This window comes from Dama dama, chromosome 7 (assembly GCF_033118175.1).
Source record: "Dama dama isolate Ldn47 chromosome 7, ASM3311817v1, whole genome shotgun sequence".
In the NCBI taxonomy this organism is placed as follows: Eukaryota; Metazoa; Chordata; class Mammalia; order Artiodactyla; family Cervidae; genus Dama; species Dama dama.
The window spans coordinates 41,115,209-41,128,889 of NC_083687.1; the positions used below are offsets into that span (position 1 = coordinate 41,115,209).

General features: G+C 37.8%; 1 protein-coding gene across 2 annotated transcripts in view; it reads right to left on the reverse strand.

Annotated features, from left to right (window-relative positions):
- The window catches only part of RNF144B (ring finger protein 144B), a 73,480-nt gene that overhangs the window by 14,543 nt on the left and 45,256 nt on the right, over positions 1 to 13,681 (reverse strand). For both annotated transcript variants that reach the window (XM_061147531.1, XM_061147532.1), the window contains exon 4: positions 8,044 to 8,104. In XM_061147531.1, coding sequence (XP_061003514.1) covers positions 8,044 to 8,104 — 61 coding nt within the window. The remainder of the gene's footprint in view (positions 1 to 8,043; positions 8,105 to 13,681) is intronic.

Here is a 13,681-nt window from a genome sequence, read left to right on the forward strand (position 1 = left end):
TATTCCAAAGATAGAAAAAAAAAAAAAAAAAGGAACTGATGCCTATTCAACTAAATTCTTCTGTATCAGCAGTAATGAAAGCTTTCTGTAACCTTGAGATGAGCCAAAGCTCAGAAATCTAGAAAAAGAGAATAGTGCCTCCAACACGTTAATATGAACATGATTTAAAAGTAGCAGACTCACAGCAGAGATAGATGAAGTCATAGACAAACTGGAATTTACTTATGAAAATTAGAATTGATTACTGAAGTAAAGCCTCAGGACTATTTGATCTTCAGATTCTGCTTGTTCATGTAAATTACGCAAGGCAGGAAATGCTATTTAAAACTATTTTGTACTTGTGTACTCTGACAATTATTAGGACATAAAAACATTCCAAGAAAATAAAACTGCCATGAAACCTAAAGACCACGTCTGAGCCCAGTAATTGTTTTTAGTTTTCAGAAACTAAATTTCAGACCCTTGGATTTCCCACCTAGAACTAGATATGTGAAGCTTGCTTTTTATTTGGTTATATATCCTCTTAGCTGACACGAGTGGTTTTTCTGCCATCTTCTACTACTGTGAGGCTGTGCCAAAAAAGACATGGTATGAAATTTTATTATTGTGGGAAACACTATGCACTCAAGCTAATTTAATTATCAGCTGAGATAAATCAAACTGTTTTAACTTTTATGACCCACTGCATTTTTAATTATGCCAAAATTAATTTGCTTTCTGCTATCTCAAAGAACAAAGGTCTGCAGATAGTTAAAATGCAATTAAACTAAACTGATTGGAATTAACATCTGCCACAGTAAATATACCCAAACAGAGGTGGCCAACAGCAGAAGAGTTGCTCTCAAGATAGCTGATGAGAACAAGAGAATTTCAAACTTGGAAACTACTTTTGAGGTTATCTAGTCTAAAGCTATTAAGTTGAGACCAACAGAAATTAGAAGTTTGCATAACACATGGTTAGTGAGTATATTATAGGATCAGGCCTTTTTTACTCCAAGAACGTAATTATTTATGTACAAACAAACTCATGCTGCTAAATAGATTTTAATCCCTCCATGACTTTTATCTTTGAAGCAACAACTTCAAATGTTCCATCTCAGCAAGTCATGATCTCCTTGGAGGTGAATTCATGCTTTCAGTAAGAATATACTGTGTGAAGGAAACTGCTATGATAGATGGGGTAAGGAATTTGCCTTGATTATCAAGCTTCTATACAATGCTATAGAAACTAGGACAAATAAGGGTGGAAACACACTGAAAAAGATTTGAATTAAGATGAAAACACAGTGATATAATCGTGTATTCAATCCAAGGTATGATCTGGATTCTGGAAGATGCTTTCTTAGTTTAGTTCAGAAAAAACTGGGGACAAGATTTGGGGGTGGCAGTAACAGTAAAGGAGAATAACAATAAATGAAGAATAACAGTAAAGACAGCAATAATACATTGAAAGCACACTATGACATACACAGTGTTAACTCATGTATTCCCTGCAGCAGCCCCGGGACAATCATTCCATTACTATCCTCATCTTATAGATGTGGAAATGGACGGACAGATAGGACAAGGCAAATACTAACGAACACTGTGCCTCTTATTCCGGTCCCTTTAGTAATTTCACCCAACCTACTCATAAATATCATTTCTTAAAGACACTTCAGCTTTTCAGAGCAGAGCTGAAAACATCTAGAGACTGTTTTAGGTTTAAAACGGATCAACAAAAAAGAACGGGAGGGTGAAGCTGAAGAGAAAGGGTTACCATGTGAAAGCATAAGATGGCTTGGGAAGGAAACCCAAGACTTAGTCACACATTTACCATGAAACACCAGGAAATCAGACTTAGAAAGAAAACACACAGAGAGATGATAAGAATGAGCTTGTGATCAGAAACTATGAAAAGGAAGGTGACTAATGAGAGATGGGAGGTGTTAAAAAATAAAACTGACCTGATGATTAAGTCATTCAGCATCACCCAGTCTTCAACCAAAAATGCTAAAAGAAACCAAATAGCTATGCAGGGCACTCTGGTGAGAAGAGACTTTAATAATTAGAAAAGATGGAGTAGAAACATTTTACCAAGGACAAACACAAGAGTGAGATGAAATTCGAAGAGCCATCTCATAAAGGTTAAGGCTCAAAAATGAAAGGAGGCTTGAGGGGAAAGCTGAGAACAAAAGAACTTTCAAAGAAAGATGGAACCAGAGCTTGAAAGCACATCTAGAGTTGTACCTGGCACATGACAGATGCTCAGTACATAAATAAGCACACATTGAATACATGAGTAAATGCAGTAGGATTAACAGATGATAACAGGAAAATAAATTCCTATTGTATTCACTTTTTTAAGACGGAGAACAACAATGGCACTTAAACCATTTGTACAAGTTCGTAACCACTCTTTGTTGTTGTTCAGTGGCTAAGTTAAGTCATGTCCGACTCTTTGGGACCCCATGAACTGTGTATCCTGCCAGGATCCTCTGTCCATGGGATTTCCCAGGCAAGAATGCTGCAGTGGGTTGCCAATTACTTCTCCAGGGGATCTTCCCGACCCAGGGATGGAACCCATGTTTCCTGTATTGGCAGGCAAATTCTTCACCACTGAGCCAACAGGGAAACCCCCTGTTTCCAGTCTATGATAATGCAAATATCAAGAACAGACACATTCATCTACCAAGGAATTGAAGTGAAGTGAAGTGAAGTCGCTCAGTTGTGTCCGACTCTTTGCGACCCCATGGACTGTAGCCTACCAGGACCCTCAGTTCATGGGATTTTCCAGGCAAGAATACTGCAGTGGGCTGCCATTTCCTTCTCCAACCAAGGAATTGAAGCAACTAGCAATTACAGTAAGTAAAAAGGGTGACAAAAATTAAAAGAAAAAAAATGCTTAAGGCCTAGAGATGGATAATCTTAACCCAGCTTTCAAAAAAAAAAAAAAAACTAACTTGAAAAAGTAAGTTATGGAAACAAGAGACAAACAAAATTCTAGTTTAATCAGACATGTGCTTTGAGAACCAGTAGAAAGTAAAGCAATAATCACTAACACATGCCAAGCTTAGTATTGCCTTTCCTTTGTTAATATTGGAAGACAGACACAGAAAAGAAAACCCACAAACACAGAAGTAGCCAATGGAAAAATCACAGATGGATGGAAAGTGGATCCACAGAATAATTCATCAATGCCAAGTGACGTTTCTCTGCTTTGTGGAAAGAGTGATGACGAGGGACTGTTCCTATTCAAAAGATTTTCCCCTCAAAGATGCACATAAAAACAAAGACACAAAAGAGAAGCTAGTCAGATGTGTAACATAAGGTAAAAGAAAATTAAAACACTGGATGACAAGTTAAAACTAAAAAAAGAACTTGGTCAGTTAGTTCAGTTGCTCAGTCATGTCCAACTTTTTGAGATCCCGTGGAATGCAGCACGTCAGGCTTCCCTGTTCATCACCAACTCCCAGAACTTGCTCAAACTCATGTCCATCGAGTCAGTGATGCCATCCAACCATCTCATCCTCTGGTGTCCCCCTCTCCTGCCTTCAATCTTCCCCAGCATCAGGGTCTTTTCCAATGAGTCAGTTTTTCACATTGGCAGTCAATAAGAATTGGACAAAACAGAAGATAATTCTTCTTACTAAGATACAGAGATGCCACTAATCTGATTCTACTTTTTTTCAGAGTACAAACAGTCTCTCCAATTCTGTCTCAGAATCCAGCCAATGAATTTTACTTTCCATTAGTTAATTTAACCTATTCATAATATTAGAATTTAATACATTTCAAGATCCCCTCTTAAATAGTTCCACATAAAATATTTTCTTGACATAGACCTCAAAGTCACCTAGCTGAGAAGTGTTGAGTTTGAGGTGAATATGAAGCTTATTCATATTCATATGGTAAAAAAGAGGTATACCATTCAGATAAAGATTATCCCAGTCAAGTAAAGGACATTATATGTTAGTAGCATGTATTAACAAACTTATTCTTATGTGGAATGTTTTCTCTAAAAATAATTATTTATAATGGATACTAAGGAAGAATTACATGATTACAAATTGCCTTCCAAAATCACCTAAGATCAAAATGCTCCCAGGTCTCAGTCTCCTTTTTTATCAAATGAGGGAGCTGAAACAATGGCACCAGATTTAACATACTTCCAAATTTAAAATACTTCCATACTTTAAAATAGTGAAATGAAAGTTGCTCAGTTGTATCTGACTCTTTGCAACCCCATGGACTGTCCAGGCCAGAATACTGGAGTGGGTAGCCTTATCCTTCTCCAGAGGATCTTCCCAACCCAGGGAATGAACCCAGGTCTCCCACATTGCAGGTAGATTCTTTACCAGCTGAGCCACAAGGGAAACCCTTAAAATAGTATAAATGTCTAATTAAATTACCGAGTTTTACAGTTTGGCAGTTCCTGACTTGACCTATGACTTGGCAATTCCACTGCTAGCTATATACCCACAAGAATGGAAAGAAGAGTCTTGAACAAGTATTTGGGCTCCAGTGTTCACACAGCATGATTCACAATAGCCAAAAAGGAGAAACAACCAAGTGTCCATCAACAGATGAAGAGATACACAAAAAAGTGTATGTATACACAATGGAATATTATTCAGCCATAGAAAGATATGAAGTCCTAATACATGCTACAACGTGGATGGAGATAAGCCAGACACAAAAGAAAATATCGTGTGATTCCACTTACATAAAATATCTAGACAGGGCAAATTCACAGAAAAGAAAGTAGATTAGACATTATCAGGGGCTGGGAGAAGTGGGGAAGGAAGTTACTGTTCAGTTGTTACAGCATTTCTGCCTGGGATGATCAAAGTCTTGCAAGTAGATAGTGGTGATGGCTGTACAACATTGTAAATATTCTTAAGGACACTGAATTACACACCTAAAATGGGTGAGATGGTAAATTTAATGATGGTTTTAACTCCAGTAAAAAGTATAGGGACTTCTTTAGTAGTCCAGTGGTTCAGGTTCCATGCTTCCAATGCAGGGGGCATGGGTTTGATCCCCGCTCCAGGAATTAAGAGCCCACATGCCACACAGCCAAAAAATAAAATTTTTTAAAAATTATCCAACTCAAAAAATTTTATAGATGAGGAAGCTGAGACACACCTGTATGGTCCTAGACAAGTATCAATTTCTCCAACTTTCTTAATTCACTTAATGCTCATCTCAAACCCATGGCATAGGGACTATTAATATCCCCATTTTATAGATGAAAAAAACTGAGGTACAGAAATTAGGTTACACAGTATAGTAAGGGGTAGAGCCAGCATTCCCACTATTTTTAGGATGCACTAAAAATTTATATTCATCCATGAGAACCAACTTACAGAAAGCTTTAATGCCTGGTACTATTAGAATTTGTCTAATGAATCACAAAAAAGACATTTTATCTAATAAAATGTTTGTAAACAATGAGGAATAAGGCCTGCAACTGACAGATGGGGCAGTGGGTGGGGGTGGGGGATGATGGTCATGGAGGAGGAGAGGGGCATGGGGAACAAGGAAACCCTACAGACAGGCTGAGACCTGGTTACTGAATGGGACTGGTGAGATTGACAGGTCTCACCATTCAAGAAGTCTGAAAATCCAACCTACCTCCTTAGACTTTCTCTAGGTAAGAGCCTTCCAATCATGGCACTGGTTACCAGCCACATCCATCCACAGGATGAATACCTTTATTCCAGCAGTAATGTATTTATATAGTGGAGGATATTAGGATAAAGTGAGAGAATGTTAGGGCAGATGTTTGACACCATTCATCAGCATGTGATGCTACAATGCATCACAGCTACATCAGCTACAATGCTACAATGTAGCATCACTGCTACAATGCTACATTAGCATGTGATGACACCCTTCATCAGCATGTGATGCTCAACCTAACCAGCCCATGTGGATGGATTAGGGAAGGCCAATATATAAACTACACCATCATTAATTCCTCTGGTTAGCTCAGAATCCTCACAGGAGAGTACAGACAATGTATCAGCCCTATGTCTTCATCCATTAAACCTAAAGTTTGTCTGATTCTGCTGGTTCTGACAGCATGTTCCACAACATCCTATTTGCGTCTTCCTATAAGTTGTTTTGAGACTGCAAAGTTTTTATATCAATTAGATTAGCAAATATCCTATAAAACTGTCCCTTGTTATTGCCTCTGGGGAATAGGGGACAACATTTCACTTTAGTATGTAAGTTTTTATGATGGACTAGTCTTACTTGAACTCAAAATACTCCCCACTCTGCTGCCTCATAAATTATGTTCTTTACTGGCTCAGTGGTAAAGAATCAACCTGTCAATGCAGAAGACGCAGGTTCGATCCCTGGGTTAGGAAGATCCCCTGGAGGAGAAAATGGGGCAACCCACTCCAGTATTCTTGCCTGGGAAATCCCATGGACAGAGGAGCCTGGTGGGCTACAGTTCATAGGGTCACAGAGAGTCAGACACGACAGAGCATAAGCACATGGAAGAGGGCAAAAGTGCAATTCAAAGCAATGTGGTCCAAGAATTTTTTAATAAATTCCACCTTAATATACCAGTCTTATACATTTAGTTAAATGATCTATCCATGAAAGATGAATCTGCTTTTGGCTTGCTGAAAAAAAATAAGCCTATGAGACTGAACCAAACATTGGTCAAAGGCAGTGAATGCCATCCTGTGATTCTCCTGCAAATACTCCCCCTTTATGCTCCACATGGTTCTCTTTCTGTTTTCATATAACAATTATCTGTCAGGGTAATTGCAAAAATTAAACGAGATAAATTGTGTTTACCAAATTTACTGGCACATTAAAAAAAAAAAGTTCACTTCTTTCCTTACTCTCTTACCTCTGGACTTTATTAATTCAGATTCAAAAGCTAGCAATCAGGAAAACTGGATGTTCACGTTAGAGTTTATGCTATATACTTGATGAGATTTTTACAAGTCCTGTGAGTCCCAGGGCAAACAATCTTCTCCTACTTCTCAGATATGGAAAAACATACCAAAAAAAAAAAAAAAACAGAGAGAGAGAGAGAGATTCCTACAGATAAAAAAGGAATACAAATAGAAAAGCTAGATAAATTACCCTAAGTCTACGATCAGAAAGAAAATTAGTCCAATACATTGTAAATAGCAGGGCTCCTCAGGTGGCGCTAGAACCTGCCTGCCAATGCAGGGGACAGTAGGAGACATGGGTTCAATCCCTGGGTGGGGAAGATCCCCTGGAGGAGGGCATGGCAACCCACTCCAGTATCCTTGCCTGGAGAATCGCCATAGACCGAGTAGCCTGGCAGCTACGGTCTATAGGGTCACAAAGAGTCCGACACAACTGAAGCCACTTAGCACGCAATTGCAAATAGCATTAGAATGATATACTCAGTCACCGGCTATGATTACAAGTACAATCAGAAGGACAGTGAATATCACAATGAGCAGTGAAAATGTTTGGGTGGATTAATGTTTCTGAAGTGATCTTCGAAAGCAGGGAAAGTGGTGGTAATACTCATTTTGAGGATCACTTTCTATTTGTCATAGGCTTCCCTTGTGGCTCAGTTGGTAAAGAATTCGCCTGCAATGCAGGAGACCTGGGTTCAGTCCCTGAGTTGGGAAGATCCTCTGGAGAAGGAAAAGGCTACCCGCTCCAGTATTGTGGCCTAGAGAATTCCATGGACTGTAAAGACCATGGGGGTGCAAAGAGTTGGACACGACTGAGTGACTGAAGTGACTTCATTCACTTCTATTTGTCATACTGTTATCATGAAACTATTTAACTTTTGCAGAACTTCTATCACATAAGCCCAATTAAAAATACACAACAACCAACATAAGGCAAGTTCCATTTCCTGCTAGTCTGCATTTTTTTCTGGCTGTGGTTGAGAAAGTCAAAATTTATGTTGCAATTACAGTTTGCCTTTTTCTGAGTACCCTTGTGGCTTTGCTGACAGCTCACAGCTGCCTTAATCTTACACACAGGTTAGTGTAAAGAGGACACATGTAAACCACATCCACCATCAGGATGAAAAGAGGAGCAAGTACATACCTCGTTCAAATTTTAACCGCTGATAAAGCTGAAACTGATCCACAGGTACCAAACAGGCAATCTGAAACCAGAGATATTCAAAAGATGAGATTTCACTTCTTTCCTTACTTTCATCACAGAGCCCCAAGTTACCAGTCTTTTTATGATTCCTTTTTCTTATCTGGTTTACAATATCTTCTCTATACCAGCTGTAGGCAAGTTTCTTTTTCCTTATACTTTTCATGCACTTAACAGAAGCAGCAGTTCCCAAATCATCCCCAATCCTCAGCCAGGGTTAGGGTTCCCTGCTCAAGGCATCAGTGACAGAACTCAGTGACCATCTTCCATTCTTTTATCAGAATCGAGACTAGTGGGAATTGGCAACCCACTCCAGTATTCTTGCCTGAGAATTCCCAGGGACCAAGGAGCCTGGTGGGCTACAGTCCATGGAGTGACAAAAGAGTCGGACACAACTTAGGGACTAAACAACAACAAACAAGACCAAACATTTGGACTTTGCAAATTATCTATGCACATACAGAAACAATGCTCCTTTTCTCTCTTCACTTAAGACATTTTAAAAAGATTTTCATCTTAACCTACTAAGCACCATTCCTTAAATAAAGCCTGATGATTTGAGTGCAGGAAGTAGCTGGGGTTTCTATCAAAAAAGAAAAAAAGATTACAGTTCTAGCTTTAAAACTTTGAAAAACTAAGATCAGGCAGATACTACCTCAGGAATAACATAACTTCATTCATCAGCTAGGGAATAGTACTTTCTAAGCAATAGAAACACCATTTCTTTTGACGAACATCACTTCACAGGCCTCCGATGATCATTCATTGTCATCCATGCCCTGGCAGAGAAGACATGCCTAAAGATATTTCTTGTGGCTAAGTGCCCATTTCCATTTCAGATGGCACTAATAAACAACAGTGATTCATATCTAACTAAATGACATTTCAGATTAATCATTTTAAATTGCATTTCAAAGGCAGATGCAGGAAAAGCAAACTGCTCTTAAACTAGCATTCTAAAAATAATAATTCCACTGACGTCAACATATAAATATATTGACATTGCTTAAAAGACTTACAACTGAGAAAAATCAAAGGACTTTAGGTTTTCAGACATTCATCAAGTTGATAAAGCACATAGCCTTAGCCTTGGAAATTGCAACTGTAAAACATGACATACTTTTGCTATAAAATCTATCTAGATAAAAGCTCTTGCAACTAATGGCAGTTTGCTTCGAGAAAACCTGAGTTTAAAAAATAAGGTATCTAACATGGTATTTAACAACCATAATACATTTTAAAAGGTAATGAAAATCTAATTCTCCTCCTCACAAAAAAAAATCAATCTGTTTGTTCTGTAAAGGAATCAAGCTAAGTTAGCTAAAATGTATGAAGAACAACAAAATAGGCAAGTTCAGCCTTCTATGTACCAACTAAAATCGGGTAAAACATAAACTTAATTATAACATTTTTCTCCATTGGGGAGGGGGAAGACATTGCATTTTCAATCTGGCACCTTAAATAAAAGCTCATTAGCTTGATTATGGTTAATTTTATGTGATATTGGTTTTACCCTAATTTTTTAAAAATACAGTTAGGCTTTTATCATACTGAAAGTCAGTATTGCTTCATCTGTTATAATACTATCTGGACCTCTTTCCTGAAAGACGAAGGAGTCTCAAATAAAATGCAGTTATGGAAACAGAAGGTACAGGCTTGTGAAGAGAGATATTAACAAATCAGTAAAATTCTTGACTTAGTCACTAATTCACTGCAGGTGGAGGACAAATAATCTAATCGTACATTAATGTGGGGGCCAAGGGTACTTGGGGGATGACGTCATCTGGACCCAGGAGACCTTAGTGATATTTTAGAAACCTATTTTTAACAACCCCCCCCCCACCCAGAACCCACTTAAGGTCTCTGATTGTATATGACAGTCTTGTACTCCGCCTGTGAAAGTGAAAGTCGCTCAATCGTGTCCAACTCTTTGCGACCCCATGGATTATACAGTTCTTGGAATTCTCCAGGCCAGAATGCTGGAGTGGGTAGGGTTCCCTTCTCCAGGAGATCTTCCCAGCCCAGGGATCAAACTCAGGTCCCCCACATTGCAGGCTATTCTTTACCAACCGGGTCACCAGGGAAGCCCCGCCACCACCTAAAACAGATTCTGAACTGATGAAGACCTTCAAACCCCTGAAAGTAAACCCCTAAAAATTCTGATCAATAACAAGCAATTTATACAACAGCTAAGTCCAACAGAGTTGATGGGAGACAAAGCAAACAAGAGATGAGATAATGTTTCAGACAGAGATGAAATTCTAATGAGAAAAATGACAGAAATTAATGCAGTAAAAAAGTCAACAATGGTAGCGATGGAAATTTAATTTTATATTAGAAAGATAAATTTCATCTGAGCACACATTACTGCTAAGAGGGAAGTCAGAGGTGTCTAGCTTTTTTTGTCTCTGCCTCTACTTTTTATCTATTTTATTATTTTCTAGATCAAAAGTTTGTATGGAATTAGGCCTTAACACAGTAAATCAATTTTTCTGTTGAAATCTGTGATCACAAAGAGTTAGTTCCATCACTTCTCACGCTGTTTGATCCTTTTGGAATCAAGTTAACACAGAACACACCGCTCTCTTCTCCAGCGCCTCCCTCCTGGATTTATATCTGCTCCATATACTCATTGAGAGTCTATTATGGGTAAAGTGTTGGCTGGGAGCTTAGGATACAAAAGGAGATACAGAAGCTGCCTTCAAGGAACTTAAATTACTCAGGAGGTAATATGTACACATAGGTTTTAAAAAAGATCTATTCTTTGATCTTATGTCTGTAAGATTTCACAGATGAGAGTTAATTTTCTGAAATGTGTTTATATACTTTGACATTTTCTGTTTTTCTTTTTTAAGTTAATTTTTATCAGAGTATATTTGCTTTACAATGTTGTGTTAGCTTCTGCTGTCCAGCAAAGTGAATCAGCTATACATTTACACATATCCCTTTTGGGATCTCCTTCCCATTTAGATCACCATGGAGAAGTGAGGAGAGTTCACTGTGCTATACAGTCAGTTTCCATTAGTTATCTATTTTATGCATAATATCAACAGAGTATTTATGTCAGTCTCCCAATTCATCTCACCTCCTCTTCCCCCACGGTACCCACACGTTTGTTCTCTACATCTGTCTCTATTTCCGCCTTGCAAACAAGACCATCTATATCACTTTTCTAGACTCCACATATATGCATTAATATACAGTATTTGCTTTTCTCTTTTTGACTTACTTAACTTTGTATGTATAAACTTTAGTTTAAAAAAAACAAAAGATGATTCAGAGTATTAAATTCCCGGTTCCATTGAGATCTGAAGCTAAGTCACCACTGGTCAAGGTCTTTTACAATTATAAAATTGAAATAAATGTTTAGGATGATTACTGAAGGTTCAATCAGGCTACAGGTTAAAGAACTACTGCTTAAAAAAAGAAAGAAATCACAGGGACACTAAAATTGATTGCAAAACGGAAATCCTAGAGAATAATGGAACAGATTATAATGAGGTGTGTTGTGTATTCAATTATCCTCTTCCTGTGAACAAAGCAATTCCAAATCATTCAAAGACATAACAGGACATTTCTTTTTAACCTTTTTATTTTGAAATAACTTTAGACTTACAAAAAGTTGCAAAAACTTGTATAGTCATGTACATGTAAATGTCATTGTAAATAGTCATGTACATGTAAATGTCATTTCCCTCAATTTCTCCTAACAGGAGCACCTTAGTTACATAACCACAGATAATTATTAAAATAATGAAATTTACACTGATATAAAATAATCTGAGGGCCATATTCAAACTTCACAAATTGTCCCAGTAATGTCTTCTTTTTTTCAGTCCAAGATCCAATTCAGGACACCACCTAGCACTTAGTTGCCATGTCTTCTTAACCTTCTCCAATCTATGGCGGTTTCTTGATATCTTTTTGACTTTCATGACCTTGACATGTTTGAAGGGTTCAGGCCACTTACTTTGTACAATATTCTCCAGCATGGGTTTGTCTGATTCTCTCTCATGATTACGCTGAGGTTGTGCATTTTTAGCAAGAATATCACAGAAGTGATGTTGGGCCATCAGGAGATACATGAGGACAACCTGTCTCGTTACTGTCAATATTAACTTTTTAATTTTGGTGAAGGTGGCTCAGACTGCAAAGAAACCGCCTGTAATGCAGGAGACCCAGGTTCAATCCCTGGGTTGGGATACCCTGGAGTAGGAAATGGTAACCCACTCCAGGATTCTTGCCTGAAGAATTCCAGGGACAGAGGAGCCTGGTGGGCTACAGTCCACAGAGTCACAGAGAGTTGACCATGACTTAGCGTGGCACAGCAAGGTGGTATCTGTCAGATTTCTATACCTTTTGTAACCAGCAAGTATTTTGCAGGGAGATATTTTGAGTCTACAAATATCCCATTTCTCATCATAGGTTTTCCTACTGATTTCTGTATTTATCAATAATTCTTGCCTAGGGACTTCCCTTGTGGTCCAGTGGTTAGGACTTGGCCCTTCCAATGTGGGGAGGTGCAGCTTCAATCCCTGGTTGGGAAGCTAAGATTCCACATGCCTCACAGCCAAAAACCCAGAACATAAAACAGAAGCAATATTTTAACAAATTCTGTAAGACTTAAAAAAAAAATTATTATTGCCTATAATACTTATTATTGTGGCATTTAATAATGATTTTTTATTTCTATCATTCATTCTGCATTTGTAAATTAGAATTCTATTATAAGGAAAGGTTGTGCCTTATCCCTCATGTATTTGTTTATTCATTTATTTATTTAGATCAGTATGAACTAATGGTACTTATTTTATTGAGTGAGTTCTAACCCATTACTAACCAGACTCATATCCATGCAACAGAAACAAAAATTTCTAAGTATCTTCTCAAATATTGAGAGTACATTCCCCTCAAACTGACTACTAAAAATTCCTGCACTTGATTGAAAGTGATTTTTAGTTATTTCTCCTTTGGAATTTGTACTAATCTACCTGTTAAACAAAAATTTTATCCCTCCTCCTATCCAAGAATGAAAGATGACGTTTTCTCCTCATCACTACAGAAATTCCTTCCGAAAAGAAAAAAAATTCTTAATTCAAAGAAAAGGCAAATTCAGTTTCATTGTAATAGAACAAAAACAATAATATCAGAATATTAACAACAAAAACCTACTAATTACCTGTAGCCACCGAATCACTGTCTTTGTTGTTGTTGTTAAAAATAAACCTGGGGATACTTATTAAGTTCCTACTCTGCTGAAAGTCTTCACTTTTCCAATCCCCTCTACCTAGAGCAAAGCATAAGCAGGGAATTCAGAATATATGTATATGTGGAGTGCTTTTGGATAGATCGAATATCCACAAATGGAAGAAATAAAAGACACATCCTTGGGTGTCATTATTAACTATGACTATCCCATAATATTTGAGCAAGCATCACTACCTACATTGACACAAACCCTACAAAGACCAAAGAAAAAGAGAGGGCAGACAGGCCTGCTAGCCAGAGAAGTGTTTATGCTAAGAGTGCAATGTCTTCTCATTACATTGACAAATACAGTATATACTGTCTTTTAGTTGGA